The sequence below is a fragment of the Sander lucioperca genome, chromosome 3 (genome assembly GCF_008315115.2).
Source record: "Sander lucioperca isolate FBNREF2018 chromosome 3, SLUC_FBN_1.2, whole genome shotgun sequence".
In the NCBI taxonomy this organism is placed as follows: Eukaryota; Metazoa; Chordata; class Actinopteri; order Perciformes; family Percidae; genus Sander; species Sander lucioperca.
In genome coordinates, this window is record NC_050175.1 from 24,920,832 (window position 1) to 24,939,409 (window position 18,578).

Below are 18,578 nucleotides of genomic sequence, written 5' to 3' on the forward strand. Positions count from 1 at the left end.
TTCCACATGGGATGACCTGGTCTATCACAGTTTGCTGCCTCTCTCTGCTGCTGTGCATAGTAGGACTGCACAATGTATTGTTTTTTGAAATCTTCATCGCAATATCTACTGGCGCAATAAACACATTGCGAAAGGCTGCGACATATAAACACAGGTGTTCCTTCTTCCAACCAACATCTTCACCTGGTAATCAGTGCTAATTACAAGCTAAAGGCCTCACCTAGGGAAGACACTTGTCGAAATTAACACCAACAAGCTCTCCAGAGTAAACATTTTTCCTGATTTTCCATGCAAATGGACTGTGATGCCATAAATGTGTGGACCGGTAGCAGTGGGAGTAGAGCGTCACTGAGTTCTGGGCTCCTCAACGTTTTTCCTCATCCTGTGAGGCAGGGACCACCCACAGCTCTGCACCCTTCCTGTACTCCTACACCCTCACACCTACTGTAGCATGGCCCACTAGGCTCAGCACCTATCCTCTCTTGAAATATCCTCAAGCACAACTCAACTGCCTGCAGCAGAATTCGGTGAAGACGCTGCTAATGCTTCAAAATAGCTCAGCAGCAAAAACATCAACACTTATTCACCCAGAGGACCCGGTGCTGACAGGACATGATAGCGCACTCTTAGCTTAAACGCACAGCTTGTATTCCCAACAGAGACAACAGACTTCTTTTCACAGCAGACATTTTGTATTAAAAACTGGTGAAACTGATTTCGTTAAAAATGGCTCAGTTCCATTAAGTGCACAATACCAGCACCCTGGAACTAGCCCACATAAATGGATTGTGGACGTTTTTAATGTCATCAATTGCACTGGTGCTTTTCCCAGTGTTTCCCACACATAGACTAATTTGTGGCGGTGCGCCACAGAATCAACACTGGCCGCCACATATTGCGTTTCGTTATTTATTTATTTACGCTATTTAAAACACGCAGCGTATTCGTTCAGCTACATTTCCTTTCCCAGCTCTCCCTCCGTCTCTCTGTCACTCACGCGTCTCTTATACACACGCGCACACACACACACACACACACACACACACACACACACACACACACACACACACACACACACACACACACACACACACACACAGCCCCTCCCCTCCGTGCGCACCGCGTCTGTCTCCATGAAAACGAGATAAGACGGCTGGCGAAATTCACAAGTTCACGAAAGGTTGGTATCTCGTGAACACCTTTACACAATCACACATTAAAAAGTGCTATAAAAAATATTTTATATTCTGAATACAATGTTGTCAGTGTGTTAATGTTGGAGTCCCGATCCAACCCTTTGCAAACAAGCGATTGCACCTTCTTTAGAAAGTTAACTAGTCGCAAGTTTGCAGTAACATGCAGTTGGGTTGTCGAGGTCAAAACACTATATGTAGCAGCTGTGAATCAAATAAACTTATTATAAATAATGTTATGTCATTTTTTTACTCTTACACTGAATGTTTGCTGCTTCAATCCAGATGAGTATTGAAAAGTATTTTCCGCGACTGAAAAATGCACGTGTTGAGGATGAGGACCAGCCTGAACTGGAGGTATCAGTCTGAAACAGAGCTGAACAGTCCGACCAGTGTAATTAGTTATATTATTAATTTGTTTACAATATTTTCAGGCTTCAACCAGTGCTGCTCAAGCAGGAAGACAGGGTAAGGGAGAGAAAGAGCATTGTTAGGCATTGAAGAAAGAGTAGGAGAGGAGGACAGCATCCAACAGTGTGTCTTCCTCAGTTTTTGATACTTGATTGTTACGAAAAAAAGTATTTTAGATCAGATTTCTCAAAAAGTCAATCCAATTTTAATTTCTTCACTTGTTACAGTGTAGAAAAGGTTTCTAAACATGCACTTGCATTTACTGAAAACTGGCACACTAACATCGCTGTCTTTCCTCATTCACATTCACAAGCGTTATGTCATAAACGTTTATGACTTGTTTATAATGTTTATGACACGTTCATGTTTCAAAGTTGGAAACTTTTTTTCCTAGCCTGATGTCGTCATGCTCAGATTCTAGTCAGAATGTGAATATTTCCCGACCTCAAATGTTGTGGGCGGGGCTAACTTCGGCTGGCATGCAGGCTAATAACTTCCATTAATTCCCATGAAAGTTTCCAAATTGGAATGTTTCCAAAATTCCCCAGCTTAACTTTCCATGGAAAGTTTCTGGAAATTTACCGGAAAATTTCCGCCCCTTTGCAACCCTACTCTTATGTAGATACCTTCAAGTAAAGTGTACACTTAGCTGACAACATAAAGGAAGAAGGACAAATTCAATAGCACTCGTATGTTCTACAAAGTATCAGTACATTTATTTTTTAATCTGGATTACCTGGGTTTGTTCAGTTACCTTTAAACAAAAAAAATCACCTGTACCAACTACTGTAGCAGCAATATCTGTGCAGTGTAGCAAAATATCCATTAAGCCTGCCAACCTTGTTATGGTACATTATTACTCTTATTAATAGCACCTGTGCTTTCCCTACTTTGACATGTCACAATGTCTGCTGTTAAAAAGATGTTGTGCGACTTAGACCAGCCAAACCAAACACATGAATTTCTACATATAAGTTATAAACATTTGAACATCTGATGCTGTTTAAAATTTGTTACCATCCATAATGCAACATGTCAATTTAAGGTCAGTTACAGAAAAGCATACAGATTGGGCCTTTAAATCATAAACTTGAAATAAGAAAGTAAGCCAATGAGAATTACAAACACCAACAGCCAAACCAGTATCTATATCATATCTACAGCAAACAGGAAGACGTTTTGATGTAATTTGACAGCCTGAAAGTTCAGCTTGCAAAACATCTGTTAGCAGCCACAGGATTGGACTGCAGAGAAACTTGACCCACAGAAAATAGTCTTTTAGACAAGAATGTGCAGGTTTAATTACTCTGCCATGATGGGAAAGAAAGATCTGGTCACGGACAACCATCACAAATTCCCCATTCTGTGTTCCCATTTTTCTTTTAATGATATCCTAAATTAAACACAAAAACACAGGACTTTCCCCAATAATGTAACAATCATATAGGTTTATATTATGACTGCTAGTTTTTTTTAAAAAATAATTTCAACCTTGTTTCTAAGAACTTATGTTTTGTCCATCATTTTAGCATGGCGGACAGGTCTAAACACAACAACCCTGAGCCTCGGGCACCATTGCCATTGAGGAGAAGCTCAGAGTCACTCAGAGTCACTCAGAGTCTAAAAGTAAATTGATTTAAGCTGCAGATTTTATTGACAGTTTTCTCAAAACTTTAATCTTTAGCTTCCATCATTGTCGTTGCCATTACAGCCCTACGAGCTATGAGCTTATTTATGGTCAGCTTCTGAGTTTGTTATCATTTTGTATGTAAAGATCAAGAAACAATGCACCCTCAAAGCCCTGTAATGAATCTTCATACTGCACTCAAAATGTCCCTGATACATTCAAGAAGATTTTTAAAACACTGACAGGAGACCCTTAACAGGCAAATAAATAAACAACTAAGTAAAAATATGAAAGCCCACATTATGCATTTAAAGCCTGCTTTCATGTTGAGCCATTCATCCTCATTTGTTTGCTGAGTAGGATTGGGGAGAGAGGCTGCCTGGGAAATTCAAAAGGATATTTAGCATTTGAATAAGTGGAGCCTGTGTGCGAGTGTACTTATGTCCCTCAGCTGCCTGTGTTTCCAGTGTCGCCTGTGAGGTTGCAGGATCATACATATGCTAATCAGGTCCTCACTGTGCTGCCAAACACTGCTCTTAAAGAAAGTTTTGTTCGTTTCTTTGTGTTTCACTGTACATGAATTAAGATTGCATCATATTAAAAATGAGAAACATACCGTGGTTCTGTTATATCACTAGACAAAAACCACCAGTTTCATTCATGGCACCAAGTTTCTATCGACAGTTTTGTCAGCAAAGTTTGTCACTTTAATTAATTCAAAAGGTTTAAATCATTAAGGCGTAAAATTACTGAATAATGTTCAGTCGTCCGTTCAGTAATTACAACATCTGTTGTTTAAGATGAGGCTGAACTGCCTCTTCAGTTTCATGACATTTGACAGCTGAAGCAAGCAATTATTGTCATTATCGATAAATGTTTTTTATTAATGGATGAATTGTTTGCTCTATAAAAGTACTGCCACAATTCCCTGAAGCCCAAGGTCTCACCTTCAAATGTCTCGTTTTGACCAAAGATTTTCAGTTTTCTATCATATATGACAAAAAAAAGCAGCAAATTCTCAAATTTGAGAATCTGGAACCACAGTGTTTGGTATTTGAAAAATTCCTTAAACAATTTAATGATTATCTGTTATTTTATTCTACTATATTATAAGTAAGTATTTTATTAAAAAGGTTAAAAAAAGCATCTACTCTTGGTATCATCTCTATCATGATACTGTTACTGATACATGTTTAGCTGACATAATCATATGTAACTTGTAACCATGGAATTTCCGCACAATTTCCTCTCTTCAACTAAACCTGAGAGTTGATAAGGGCAAGCCCCTAACCTCTTTCTACAGTAAACAGCAGCAACATGCAGTAAGTAGAACAACTTCAATGATGTTTAACCACAGAGCTTCAACTTGTACTTCTGTGCAAGCTTTCAACCGGTTACGTTTTTGTCTTGTCAGAGAGACCTCGAAGAACCCCTTATCACACACACAATGGCAAATTACGATAAAAGAAAAAATATAACATAATGCAGCTACTGTAATTTAGATCTTTTTAAAGGTGAGAGGGAAAGAGAATCAATGGGTCATTACTCTATATATAAAACTTGTATTAAAATAAAATGTATATTTATGTCTTGTGTCAAAACCGAACATGGTGTTCAGGCCTGACATGGCCTTAGTCTGGTCAAGGAGATCTACCTGTGCTCTCTGCTCACTTTTGTGCTCAATTCTAAAACAGAACGATGCATGCTCTTTAATTTCTATTCATTTATTAAATTTGAAGTACATTTGAACTAAACTTGTAAACAGGAACTTGACTTAAAGGAAGTAAAAAATAAGAAGTAAAGGGGTTGAGTCTTTGAAAACTAAAAGGATTTTTGGTTAAGTGATTACTTTAAGGAGGAAAGTACTTTCTGATGAGTCACAATGAATCACACAGAAAATACAGACTCGTCTCTTGTTAATCACTGTGTTGTGAACAGCAGTTGTACAAAAAACTTTTTTTGTTTTCACAAGACAAAAAACATTAAAAATGGCTGAACTGTGGTTTGTGGTCTGAAGACTGCTAGAAGAGTACAGGAGCAGTGACCCGGTCAACAAGAGCTTATACACCATAACACTCACAACAGGCTTAGGGCTAGATCATGTTAGCAGATTTGCACTTGGATAGCTTGCATGACTGAAGAATATCAACTGTCAACATGAGCGGGTATTTTGTGATTCCTCTTAATGTGAAATACACAACATTTGAATGTAAATGAAGTGATAAGTACATAACTTGAGTTTAAACCATATTATGCCTTTGTTGACCTGTTTGTTCCCTGGCTTCAACATTTAGGGTTTCCCCGAAGATATTAGTCAGCAGGGGTGTTATTGCTGCTGCGGGAAACCCTGACCTTATTTAGTGGGGGAAATGTTGGAGCTGCCAGATATCATACTCCAAAATGACACAAATCTCCATTGTAAAAAGTAGGACTGGGCAATATATTGATATTATATCAACATCGATTATGAGGCTAGGTATCGTCTTAAATTTTGGATATCATGATAGGACACGTGTTGTCTTTTCCTGGTTTTAAAGGCTGCATTAGAGTAAAGCGTTCTAATTTTTCTGAATTTAACATACTTATTAGCTGTTTTATTGTTTGTTTCTTAGTCACTGTATCCACATGATTGGTGATTATTTATTAAAACTCTCATTGTGTTAATATTTTGTGAAAGCACCAATAGTCAACCCTGCAATATCGACATTGATGTATTTGGTCAAAAATATCATGATATGGGCCCCTGGTTAGCTCACCTGGTAGAGCAGGCGCACATATATAGAGGTTTACTCCTCGATGCAGCAGCCGCAGGTTTGACTCCGACCTGCGGACCTTTGCTGCAGGTCCCCTTCTCTCTCCCCTTTCAAGTCTAAGCTGTCCTATCCAAATAAAGGCCTACAAATGCCCAAAAAATAATCCTTAAAAAAAATACGAGACCGAGATCAAGAGTATTAATTATTACATTGTTTTTTTCTTGGTGGAAGCACCTAGGGCAAACTAAATTGGCCACACAACCCCAAAAACGCACTCATTTATCAGTTACAGGAAGAGACAAGAAAATCAAATACATTTCATTTACAAATGTCTTCAAATACACTGAGGCATGAACATTTCAGATAAAACATTATGTAACAAATAAGGAAATAACTTATAGTAAATAACTTAGTCTTTTGAGAGAAGTAGTTTACCATTTTTGGGCCAAGACAAAGTGCATGTGCATGTCTTGACCTGCTCTTTTGAGATGAGATGTGCAGTTATAGTAACATACCCTGTCACGTGCCTTCTGTCAGTTGTCATGGCTATCCAACCAGCTTCACAGAGTGACTTTGTTCGGGATTAGCTTGTCATTTAACAACTGCAGCTTTGCAGGTTACATCTTGGATTCAGTGTCTTTATTATTTCTTACAAGATGGTAAATCCATGTGTTGTCTCTGTCTTCCAATAAGTTGGGAACACTTAGCAACGATAAAGTTTGGAAGAACTAAGTGTTCCCAACTGTGTAGGCTTACTGTCAGGTCTTAGGTACCTCACTTTAACCTTTCTATCGGAAAAGTTATCACTATCATTAAAAAGAAAAAATATTTAAACGATTTGTAATATCTGAATGGTAAAAGGAGTTATGGATATGGATATAATCCTCTATCACAGTATATATCATTTTATGTCTAAATATTAATAAATATGATGTAGTAAATCTTCTGGAAAGTTGATGACAAATGGTTCATGGATACCATGTAAATGTCTGTGTTTGTGTAATTCGGTGAAATAAATACCTTACAGATAAAGAAAGGGTATCACATTGATGTAAAATACATACTTAATCAAATATTGCCCACAATGGTCTGATAAAACCAGGAATAGGAAAAGGGATAACTACCACAGTATTAACGGTATATGACAAAATATCTGACAATAGACAAATTTAAGTTGTCGCATGGTAATGCATTGTCATATTGGCCACTCCTACTGGCTGATGCTAAAAAAATGTTTTCTCATTTATGACCAAATGTACATTTGAAAAGTCAGCTGACCAGGAATATGGTAGAGAGAAAAACAGCACTGTTGCCATGCTGTAATTTCCCACAGTTCATGCTCAGGGACGCTCAGGCCACAGTTTAACACACAAATCCTCTCTCTTTCAATCAGAACACGCTCAGACAGGTAAAATAATGACAGAAAAAGTCACAGTCCCCGAATCAAACAAGATCCAGGTGTGTCACAGCCTATTGTACTCTTATTAATGTTTAAGTCATTTCTATAATTGTTTGTGAAGGGAAGGGTGTGCCTCTAAGGAGGTTATTTGAGGAGGATGGTTGCATGCACAATGTGGATCTCTGGTGGATGCTGAGGATGTCTGGGGTCGATGGGGCATGGTACATTATGCCTTTAGGGCATCTGTTAATCCGCTCATGTGTTTTGCTACCTTGATACCTGATCTCCTCTAAATAACCCGCTGACACCTAGGAGCCACTGTGACGACATCCTCGGGTGTAATAACATTATATCGACATCAGTATTATAGCATCAACCAACACCAATGTCTGAATAAAGTTTCTCAAAATAAATATGTATTACTGTGCAGAACCAACACCAAAACATTATGAGAAATAGAGTATAAAATCCGGAGGGAATTGATCGACAACCTTTGAATTAAAATTCATGTCAGTGCGTTAAAGAGACACAACAAGCCAGTAATCCTCTCGCTTCTCATCGAGCAGTGACAAACAGGCTGAAAGAAGATGAGCTAGGCCTGACGTTATGTCCGCTGTGTATTAATGTTAACAACCTATATTTTATGTTACACGAATAAATTAACCACAGACACGTTAAGATAAAGTAAAGGCTAAATAATAACGCTGACACGATGTTATAAAAGCCCCCCTTCCTTCCTTATTTGCTACAGCATCAGCCCGACATTTATCCCGATGGCTAATGTGCTTACCGGACAGTTCGTCGGGTTCCAGCCCGCTTTCGGTGTCGAGTCCGCAGATCACAAAATAATCTGCGAACCGGCAGGAACCGGAGCTGAAGCCGGTGGTCATTTTGAGACTGGTCCGGTGGTACCCTTATCCTCCCAATAGGGAGCATATTAAAGGAACTTGGAAAAGTGATTTCTCTCTGCCATCACGGATGCTACGTTACTGCGAAGCTCGAAAATCAGTACCGATACTAAACTGACCTGTTCTGCTAACAGCAACAGTTATCATACATCCGGACGCGATCCTTCACAATAAAACGTCGTTTCCACAAAATGTTGCACCAAACAACAGAAAAGCTGCTGTTGGCCTGTATTGTTATGAAATATGTGGTGTTTTATCACAAAATTGGAGAGAAAAAATAAGTAGCCTACAAGTACAAATGACTACATAAAAGAGTAAGTAATAAGTAAATACATCAATAATAGTTGGGGGGGGGTAGTAGTTCATCTGGTTAAGCATGCGCCCCATAGTGGCCCAGGCTCGATTCCAACCTTTTGGCCCTTTGCTGCATGTCGTCCTCCCTAACTCTCCCCCTTTTCCTGTCAACCCCCAAATTATATTAAGGGGGAAAAATTATGAATCTAGCCTCGATGTTAGTTTTTGTATCCATGCAGCCTGTGGGGTAATTAACTCTACTATATTATTATTTCAATCTGATTATTGCTGATGCCAATTATTGTTTTATTTTGAATGTATATTTAATTCGGGTTTGTTCTAGTTCTCTCTGGCTTTACACATCCATTGAAATCAGAGCGTTTCAGTCGAAATGCATTGTGGTCCGTCAACAGCACAACAGCTGTACTCATTTCTTAAATCCATAAAGTAACACAAGGACGATACTGTATGTGCATGGACCTTGGCAGGAATAATTCTTTACCCGTTCAGCAGCTATAGTGCAGTTATGGTTATAGTGCATTGGATTTATTTTTGTATATTATTGTATTCTATTCTGTTTAGCACTTTGTTTTGAAGCAATGAGTTAGCGGTTGCAGTTATTTATTTTGTTTTTTATGTGATGTAAATGTATTTTATTGGCCTTTAAATAGATACTAGAGTACAACAGTCTATCTGTAAAATGTTCACAGAGAACGTTGCTTGATTGTAATACTGAATGCTAAATGCAGAAAATTGTTTTTCTGAATGTCCAGTGGGGAAAAAATCGTTTTACTATCACAAAGTGAGGTTTATATTTCACTGAGTCAACCCATTTAACCAGCATGAATTGAATTAAGACCGTGCCTTTGCATGTCAACGAAAATAAATCTACACACTGATCGCATTTTACTAAGATTTTTATATTTTTATATTAAGAAACATCGTTTGCATTTCTTTCAATGTATTTTTTTTAATAACTGAATTAAATGTAAGCTTTCCCTGATTAAACGCGTTTTTACTCTAGTAAAAGTGTGAATGCAATGTTATCCAAACAGAACACTGCTTAGCAGGTATGTTACAATATCACCACCTGGTGGCACTAAACCTCACTCTTGTTCCGTGGGACTTCATACAGAAGATGTGATAACGTTTGTTTATCGTTTAATAAACACACTGAAATGTCAGTGTCAACCATTTTGTTTGGGCTATAGAGACAAATGCTTTTGTTTATGGCACTGAAGTTTGCTGCATGTTCTGTGGCCGCATAAAACAAAAGAGAGCCCAGTCTATATACAAACTTAATACATAATTGCTGCGAAACCCCTCCTTTGAAAGAATATTAAATGATGAATATATAATCATTTATAAATGGCTATGTTACTTTTTGATAGCTCCCTATTGCAGCATGATCAAACATGCATTCAAAACTCATATCCTGTAAAGATAAATGTAATGATTCAATAAATATTAAAAGAAAAACAAATTTAATTAGATAAGACAGAAATGTGCAATCTGTAAACACTTCATACTGCAATACATCACTGCTCAGTACAAAATACTTTTTTAAAATGTTAACAGAGGGTTACACAATAATCATCTCACTCACATCTTTGATAGGGTTATAGGACAAAAAAATAGCAATAATATATCCAATCTGAGTATATGTGTAGCATGAAGTTTAGAATAGGTTTAAATATTGTAGCAAATAAAGAAAAAACAATTAAAATCTTCTTTCATGTCTCGGTAAATTTAGCATTATGGAGAACTTCCAAGAAGTTAATAAAGCTTCAATTCAAATAATTAGAGAAAAAAAAGATCTTTAGGAGCAATTTATAGCATTTACCACTTGATTTAACCACCTTAGTGATTAGTCATTTGCACAAATGCAGCTCTCTCATAAACCAGTAAGAACCATAAAAACAACCCAACAGTCTTTGACAGTAGTAGCATGGAAATTGATGCTTATGTAGGCATTTCAAATTTGGGTTTGAATGGTTATTAATCTTACAGTACTAAATCTTACTACTATAATAAGACATTTAAGTAAAAACAGGAAATCTCAAAATGCACCAAATCAACTGCCTCGATTTATGTGAGATCTTAAGAGATTAAAGAAAAGTGTGTCAAATAAGTTACCTGCATGTACATTAACTGCATCAACATCTCTAGTAACTGTCCAGAAAGTTTTAAGCAGCAGCAATAAGTTACCTTGGTACACAAAACAGAAATAAAAAAACATTTAAATGAAAAATTCAGTGAGCACTAAAAACATAAATCAGGCATCATAATACATTTCTTCTGGTGAAAAATGGAAGCAGTAAAAAGCAAGGTAAGGCTTGGATAGCTCAGTCCGTTGGCAGTCTTATTGAGGGCACAGGTGTATCATCCATTATATGGGCATCACCATTTCTATACTGGCAGAGCAAACAATACCCTGGGGTTGAGACTGACACAATTAGACGTGCGTTATCATCACCTATAGCAAAACTTGAGAACCCACCTCACCCTGGATTTATTTCAAATTTACAAACCAAGATGATTCGGCTTGGCTTTTCACTAACTTTTCTGTGTTGCATACATCTTACCACACATAAATTCGTTGTGTTGACATAATCTATGTTCACTTCCTAATTACAAATACAAATTTGGAAATGCTTGGAGTTTTGTCCTGGGAGGAAATATAACATCAGCTTAGTCCATTCTTTACAAGTTAAAGTGTCTAATATGAACAGAATTGGGTGAAATGCGTGTGGCAGTGGTTCCAGGCACCTTTCAAGGAATAACATGGGAACTCACCCACATGTCAACGAAAGTAGCACTTACTAAGATCAGTCATCACAGTTTCATTCTTTCCTCACACTGCATATATTTGCCAAGGCAAGCACCAGGTATCAAAACTTACAGTGACATTTATTGCTGTGTTGGTTCCATTCATTAGGTTGAAATTAGACACAAGCACGTTCAAATAAATATTTAAAAAAAGGGATTGAAAGTTAAAGGTGCTACAAACAGGACGTAGAAAATGATATGCTATTGCCAAAGCAAATGTAATGGTAAAAGTTATTGCAGCAAAAAAAAAAAAAAAGATGTTTGCAACAGCCTCAACATGGTAGGCTACTGATGAAACACGTTTCCCCATGAAAAGTATCAGAATGATGAGTTTTACTCCAACATCCTACAAGTAGCACCTTTAATTGTCTGGCAAGAATCATAAAATAATGAGCAGTGCCTTAAATAAAAAAAAAAAACAAAAAAAAAAAACAACTAAATTTCTCTTATTTACATGTGCCACAATCAACAACAGAATTCACAGAAACCAAAAGACTTGTGTAAGAGACGGCTAGTTTACACTTACTACGGACCTCCCACCCCTGCATGCACTATGTGGCCAAAGAGTGATGAGCTTGTTGTGCCAGTGGTCAGATATTCGCCCACCAGCAGCTGTGTATGAGACTGAGGCAGAGCAACTTGAGTGACAGCTGCACGTTCCTGAGCCGAGGGGAAGGGGTTGCTGGGATCAGCCAGCAGATGAGGTGCTGAGGTGTTTAATGTTCTACTCTAGCTTATTCTGCAGCTTTTTCTGGAAGCAGACGGGCAAGATGGAGAGCACGGCGAGTACACCGAGCACAGCCAGAGAGTTCCAGGACACGGCCTCGCCAGCTGTGGTCAGTTTGTACAGTGTTGTACCCGCGTTGATAGCTACAAAGGACGGAGGTGCCACTCCTGTGAATCAGCCAGGTTCAATGCAGGTGAGTGAGTGACAACAAATAATATCAAAAGAAGGTATACAGTTCAGCAAGAAGGGATAGACAGTCTTACCAAGAAAGGTACCGATGAAGAAAACCCCCAAAGGCACATTGATGACAGGTGAGGTGATGTTGATGAACCAGTTGGGAAGAAAGGGAGTTATCCTCAGGAAGATGATGTAATTGATTAGATGATCTCTATGTTTGTCAACCTGCCAGCAAAAGTGATGTACAATAAGTCATATGCCCTGAATTACCAGTAAATGCTATCTGTGAATTTTATATGGTCAGTATCAGTACCTTTGTCGTTATAGTAACTTCAGTAACAGTTACATCATTTTTTACAATACCAGCATTTATTTTTGGTAAAAGACAACTTTAGCCTCCAGAATTCCTTTAAAGCTATAGTGCGCAGTTTCTGCAGTAATGACAACAAAACTGTCACTGCATCCAAATGATACAAGCCTTCCATGACACCACCACCCACGCAGTTGCTAGTAGCCAAGGAGGACACGGAGGATTAAAAAAACATGATGGACTCTTCAGAAGAGGTAATTATCTTCACTTGAGTTTCTGCGTGTTAAAGTCACCAGACGCCACAGTCTTCTGAACATAGCCATACTGAGAAATACAGAGAGAGTTGTGTGGAGCTGATAGTCTTAATTAGCTTTGGAGCAACTCATTTGGCAATGGCTTGAATGTAACGGTCGTTCATTAATATCAAAAAGTTACTCACTAAAGCTTTAAAGCTGTATTAAGAGCATTCATACAGTGTGAATGAAAACTGAATATACGATTAACAAAGATTTGCTGCAGAGCCATTGTTTTGGACTGGATTAGGTTGCACAGTTGTGGCTTACAAAATGGTAATTGTATATGATTAATACAAAAGAAAAAAAGTATCCAAACATCACAAACTGAATATTGCTCTTACAGTATCTACCTTCTATTCACAGTACATTTTCAGTTAAGGCGTTTACCTGCTGGGACCACTTCTGTGCTCTCTCTGTGAGATATTTGTAGACCATCGGTCTGCCCACCAGATATGATAGCATATAGCAAAAGGAAGCACCAAGGCCAGAGCACTGCCAACAGATAAAAACACAGTAAGAAACACAGAAACACACACACACAGACACACACAGGTAACTTGCTAAAGATTATCGTCATACTCCTACACCAAAAGACCACCATCTTCATGACTGGACATTTTTTACTTTTAGCAGCAGTGGTGTAGCGTCATGTTAAATACACATTAAGTAGTTTCAAAGACAGGGCTGAGGGCCTTGGTGTTAACACACATTAATAGTTGTCGCAGCAAAAACATCCCAATTTAGCATCCCTCAGAATCAAAGAACAGGAACTTCTTCAGCACTCACCATGTTTTGAAACAGCATTAAACAATACAGGAATGAAACATTACAAAAGAGAAGAAAAAAAAATACAAGAGTGGCCACAACTGACTATGATACAACGCAGGCACATGATATGTTGTACACACATCTATTGCATGTCTGTTGCTCTTCCTTGCTTTCTTCCATTTTGTTTTTCACCCTGTTAAGAGGCATGATATATTCTTGCAAAAGACAGGGTTCATATGCATTTTAACCAATACTTTTCCATGACTTTCTCATGACTTTTTGGCAAATTTCCATGACTATGTATTCCTGAAAATGTCAGTTGACATTATACAATAAGAATAAAAATCTGTGTTAAAGTTTACCCTCAGAGGTTTAACAATAAAATGAATAACAATTTATGTGGTTCATAGTGGGATTCGTAATATCGCGCCCCGAATATAACGTTGACGTTAAGACGACGTGAAATACATTTATTAATCACATATTATTATGCTGTGTTTAAAAAAAAATTCCAGGACTTTTCCAAAACTTTCTGCGTCTTTTTATGTTTCCAAAACCTTTCCAGGCCTGGAATTTGCATTTTTCAAATTCCATAACTTTTCCAGGTTTTTTCAAAACGTATGAACCCTGAAAAGAGAGCATGTGTTCCTACATCCTTACATACCCACGTGTGTCTTGTGGAAACTATTTCAGTGCACAGTTGCTCATCATACAATATAACATTTGTTTTCAATCACACATTTCATACCATCCTTCCTTACTCACCAAGCAGACTAAGAAAAGAGCCAAGGGGAAAGGGTAAAGATATCCAGACAGGATGCTAAGGAAGATAGATCCAGGGATTGCAAATGTCTGGAGGCTGACAAAAGCGTCAAGGTAAACGACTTACAGAAAACATACAGTTATCACTCAGGCACATGCATGTTAAATCAAATAAATAAACATTAATAAACCTCTAAGCACTGTAGCATGCTGGTCTTTCTCTAGAATCTTTGATTTAATACGGTCCATGTTAAGGGAGAAAGAAATCCACAGAAGGAATGAAAACTCAAATGTTTAGTATTTCTCCAGCTAGTTCTACGCCAGATGTGTCTTTCTATTGTCAGTCCTAATGGAAGGTTCAATTAAACGGATAAGTCATCTTTTGTTTTGGAAGACTCCATCAAGGAAAGAACTAAAAAGAAGCTGGAGCCAGGGCTTGTCATGGTGGCATCCCAAGATCAAGAACCTGATCAATTATTTTGGGCCTTAAAAAATCTGCTAAAATCTGTAAACTGCTGACCCCAGTTAACAACAAATTAACTGAATTGTTCCAACAAACTATCACTGCAACCAAGACTGTGTTTGAAGAACTGAATTTCAGCAGGGTGGTTCTGAATTTGTTTTGTTTTTTTAAAGTTAAGATAGATGGATTCTCCAAGGATACAAAATATATGTTGCAAAGTAGGCCACCAACACTTGGGAGTAGTATGTGTCTTTGTATTTGGACAGCACAGTTCCCAAAGCTTTGGCATCCTCCATGTCTTTAGGGATCTTGATTTTCTCCATTTCATCACTGGGAAAAAATAAATAAAAAAATGTTCAGTCAGACATATTTCACACAAACATTTTCTGTTTGTTTTCCTTGCAATACAATGCACATACCAAAACTTGATTGCTCAAAATGCTAAAGTTGCCTTTGGATTTTGAGCATCATGATGAGTAGCTACATACTGCCAACCTCATGCAACCTAAGGAAAAGTGAAGCCTTAGACTAATCAAGACTTCTGTCAAAGGGTGTTAAAATAGCCACTAACTTTACCTTAGTACGAGACATCAACAAAATAATGACAGTTTTGCATTTAGTACAAAACTATAACCAAGTGACAAACCTGTTACACTGCATCAACATTTTTTTGTCCATTTATTAAATACTATTTACTCTTATAGGTCTATCATTTATTTATAAAATACTGTTTACTCTTGTAGGTCTACCATTGCCATTCATCAGTCTTAATTTACAGGGATAAAAATAGTCCCCACCCACAAATAACCAAGTTTAATAATCCACACAAAAAAAACCTACTTGGGAAGCTCTGGGAAGTTCCTGTAGACCAGGTACATGACTGAGGCAGAGCAGGTGAAGATAGACACCAGAATCAGAACAGACATGCGTGCTGAGCCCCCTTCAGCATGCGGAGCCTCTGTGGGGGAAAGAGAATAGGTTTTACCAAATAAATGAAGAGGTTACTATAAAAACAAACTACCTACCAGGGAGCCTTGTGTAATTTGCTTATGAGTTTTGCATCACTTGTTCAACTCCTTATAGGTAACTGACTCTCCCCCTTGAGACAGACTCTTGCGGTTTGTGACCCAGTCATTAAAGACTTTATGGAAAGGGATAACTGTAACATTGGTTAATTTCAGGTGTCAGATAGCGATGTCATAAAATAGGAAAATAGCGTATATAGTTTTTTTTGTTTTTTTTATAACCAACTACAGCACTCTGGCAATATAATTTAGAGATAAACCGTGGTGACCGGGGCAAATTACAAATAACAAATTAACACCAATTTTACTGATTAACAAATCAACACAGGCACTAGGGTCGCACATTCCAATACAGATATCTGCAAACTAGACATATTCCTCCTAGTGCATATCACACTGGTATGTATTTCTTAAAAAAGAAATCCTCTAAAGCAGTGACTCCTGGTCAGAGATGAGCCTAAAGCAGTCAAGTCAGACCAAAAGTGACTTTTGTATCCTGTTTTTGGTACACCTAACAAAAACAATGCAATCTAATACAACCGCCCTTCTATAAATACTTCCTTTATGAAAGTTATAATGTTCATATTGTCTACTTTTATTGATATAAATGGGATAGACAAAATTTAAGAAACACCTCTTTTGGGACCCAAATAAAGTTAAAGCACATTTTTTGTGTCATCAAATTTACATCCAGATAACACTTTAGGCTTCGAAGTACAAACAACACTGCAACTGATGAAATCCATTACAGGTCAAAAAAATGCTGATTTGATTTTGATGTTAATGGATGCAATAAGACAATAATTGTTTAATGTTAACACAAATAAGCATAATTTTACAATAGTGTAATCTGCTCAGCAACCAAATATTTCACTTTTGAAGTCATGGTTTCAGGGGTTGGGAAAATGTTTTTTATTTGATTTATTTCTTATTGGTACACAACATTCTGTCAGTTGGTGCTGGTTTTGTGGAGACTGGTGGCAGCTCGCTGAATGGTGGAATAAGCCTAATATCACACTGTGAAATGTATAGAAATATTCAGCTGTAAATGAACTTTGGTAGAACGTTTGTGTAAAGATGGTAATAATGCAGGTCTAGGTTTAACCTGGATCACTTTTGTCACTTTGTTGGCATTTCATCTGCAGTGGTGGAATGTAATTTAGTAAATAATTTGCTCAAGTAGTGTACTTCAGTAAAGTTTTAAGGTACTTGTACTTTACTTATTAAAGTATTTCCTTTTCATGCCACTTAATATCTCTTTTCCACTAAATTTCAGAGGGGAAATATTGTTCTTTTTACTCTACTACAGTTATCTGACAGCTGTAGTTACGTTAGAAATTAGGATTGTACACACATAACATACAACGAATTTATAAAATGTGGTGCATTGGCATACATTAAACTAACGTTATGCAACAGTATTTAAAAGGGTTATTTTAACAGTGCAATGCTTCTTACACTCCTAATGTATCAGTAATAATAATATAATACATAGAGTTAATAGTATAACAATCAAAAGGGGCTACTTTTCAGCATTGAGTAGATTTATTTGAGATACTTTCATTTTCAATGCAAGTCTTTGCAGTTTTTTTTACAGTGTTGTATTGTTACTTTTATCCGAGTAACGTTCTGAATTAATTCATTCTTCCCCCACCACCAGGTCGTTGGACATTCTTTGTTAATGAAAGATCACAGCTTAGCTAACGTTAATAAAAAGATGTTACTCTCGTTTCAACATTCATGGTGATTAAATAATTTAGTGAAGTTTGGTTTTAATTACCCTACTGACGCTCACTAACAGGGTTTGCTTGGGGCGTATGTTCGCTAGTAACCTTTCCTTCAACACAATAGAGTTAACGTTATGTTCTTCACATTAGCTAATATAACGTTGTAGCGTTATTAAGCTAACGTGTTAGCCATCGAAGTCGGCTAATTTTCCTCGCTAGCTGTGTTACAACCATAGACTGTAGCTATGTACTGTAAAGAGGACAACAACCAGCTTACGGCTAACATTAGCTCATGTTCAGCAATCTGCACTGACCTTAAAGTAGAAATGACCCTGCCAAGTCGATATGGCTCAATCTATCTGTATCTAACGTTACCTAGAAGTATTTCATTTCCTCTGCTTTGCTCTAATGTTACATTTATGTTAACTGTTAACGTTAGCCACCACAGCCAGAACTCACCTTTCAGTACTCTTGAGTCACTAGCCTTCACCTCCTCCTGTGCCGAGGACAAACCGTCGTCCTCTCGTCTTTCTCTTCGTTTTTTTGCCATTTTACTGAGATAACGTTGAGGTCTGCTAGGGTACAGTACCGACGTGTGTGCAACAGCAGACGGCTGGACGGTGAAGTGATACACCGGTGTGGTGACAGCCGTTTGACACGTTACACAGGCTGACCTTTTACCTTCACATCACAGCAGCAAACCCTGTGCCATACACAACAGCGCCCCCAGCAGTAACAGTGTCTCCATAGCTACAGTGAAGTCCATTATTAACTATTATCCAGACAGGTAGTATATTGCTTTGACTCTGTAACTCAGTTTATTGCATTTCATATAAAGTATTACTGGAAGAGCTGTTTCTAATTTTTTAAGTGTTCACATATCAGATGAATATAAGACCTAAGGACCTT

The 18,578-nt window shown here is 37.6% G+C and overlaps 3 protein-coding genes across 6 annotated transcripts in view; all 3 read right to left on the reverse strand.

The window, feature by feature from the left end:
* The window catches only part of dennd5a (DENN/MADD domain containing 5A), a 35,654-nt gene extending 27,230 nt beyond the window's left edge, over positions 1-8,424 (reverse strand). For all 4 annotated transcript variants that reach the window (XM_031324230.2, XM_031324228.2, XM_031324229.2 and 1 more), the window contains exon 1: positions 8,174-8,424. In XM_031324230.2, coding sequence (XP_031180090.1) covers positions 8,174-8,273 — 100 coding nt within the window. In that variant the 5' untranslated portion in view covers positions 8,274-8,424. The remainder of the gene's footprint in view (positions 1-8,173) is intronic.
* Positions 1-18,578, reverse strand: part of mical2a (microtubule associated monooxygenase, calponin and LIM domain containing 2a) — an 858,504-nt gene that overhangs the window by 240,311 nt on the left and 599,615 nt on the right. The gene's annotated exons all lie outside the window — the stretch shown is intronic.
* On the reverse strand, positions 10,049-18,388 carry tmem41b (transmembrane protein 41B). Its single transcript, XM_031324285.2, has 7 exons — positions 18,129-18,388; positions 15,758-15,875; positions 15,119-15,247; positions 14,458-14,551; positions 13,312-13,416; positions 12,405-12,543; positions 10,049-12,308 (listed from the first exon to the last, which is right to left on the reverse strand). The coding sequence occupies exons 1-7, from the start codon at positions 18,217-18,219 to the stop codon at positions 12,139-12,141; spliced, it is 846 nt and encodes a 281-aa protein (XP_031180145.1). The 5' UTR covers positions 18,220-18,388; the 3' UTR covers positions 10,049-12,138.

Excerpts from the sequence above, each read along its gene's own strand:
- tmem41b (XM_031324285.2), bottom strand. The coding sequence starts at position 18,219 with ATGGCAAAAAAACGAAGAGAAAGACGAGAGGACGACGGTTTGTCCTCG. Across the intron at positions 12,544-13,311 it reads CACAGAAGTGGTCCCAGCAG|GTTGACAAACATAGAGATCA; the intron begins GTAAACGCCTTA and ends TTTTGCTGGCAG. Across the intron at positions 12,309-12,404 it reads CTTCATCGGTACCTTTCTTG|GAGTGGCACCTCCGTCCTTT; the intron begins GTAAGACTGTCT and ends GCTGATTCACAG.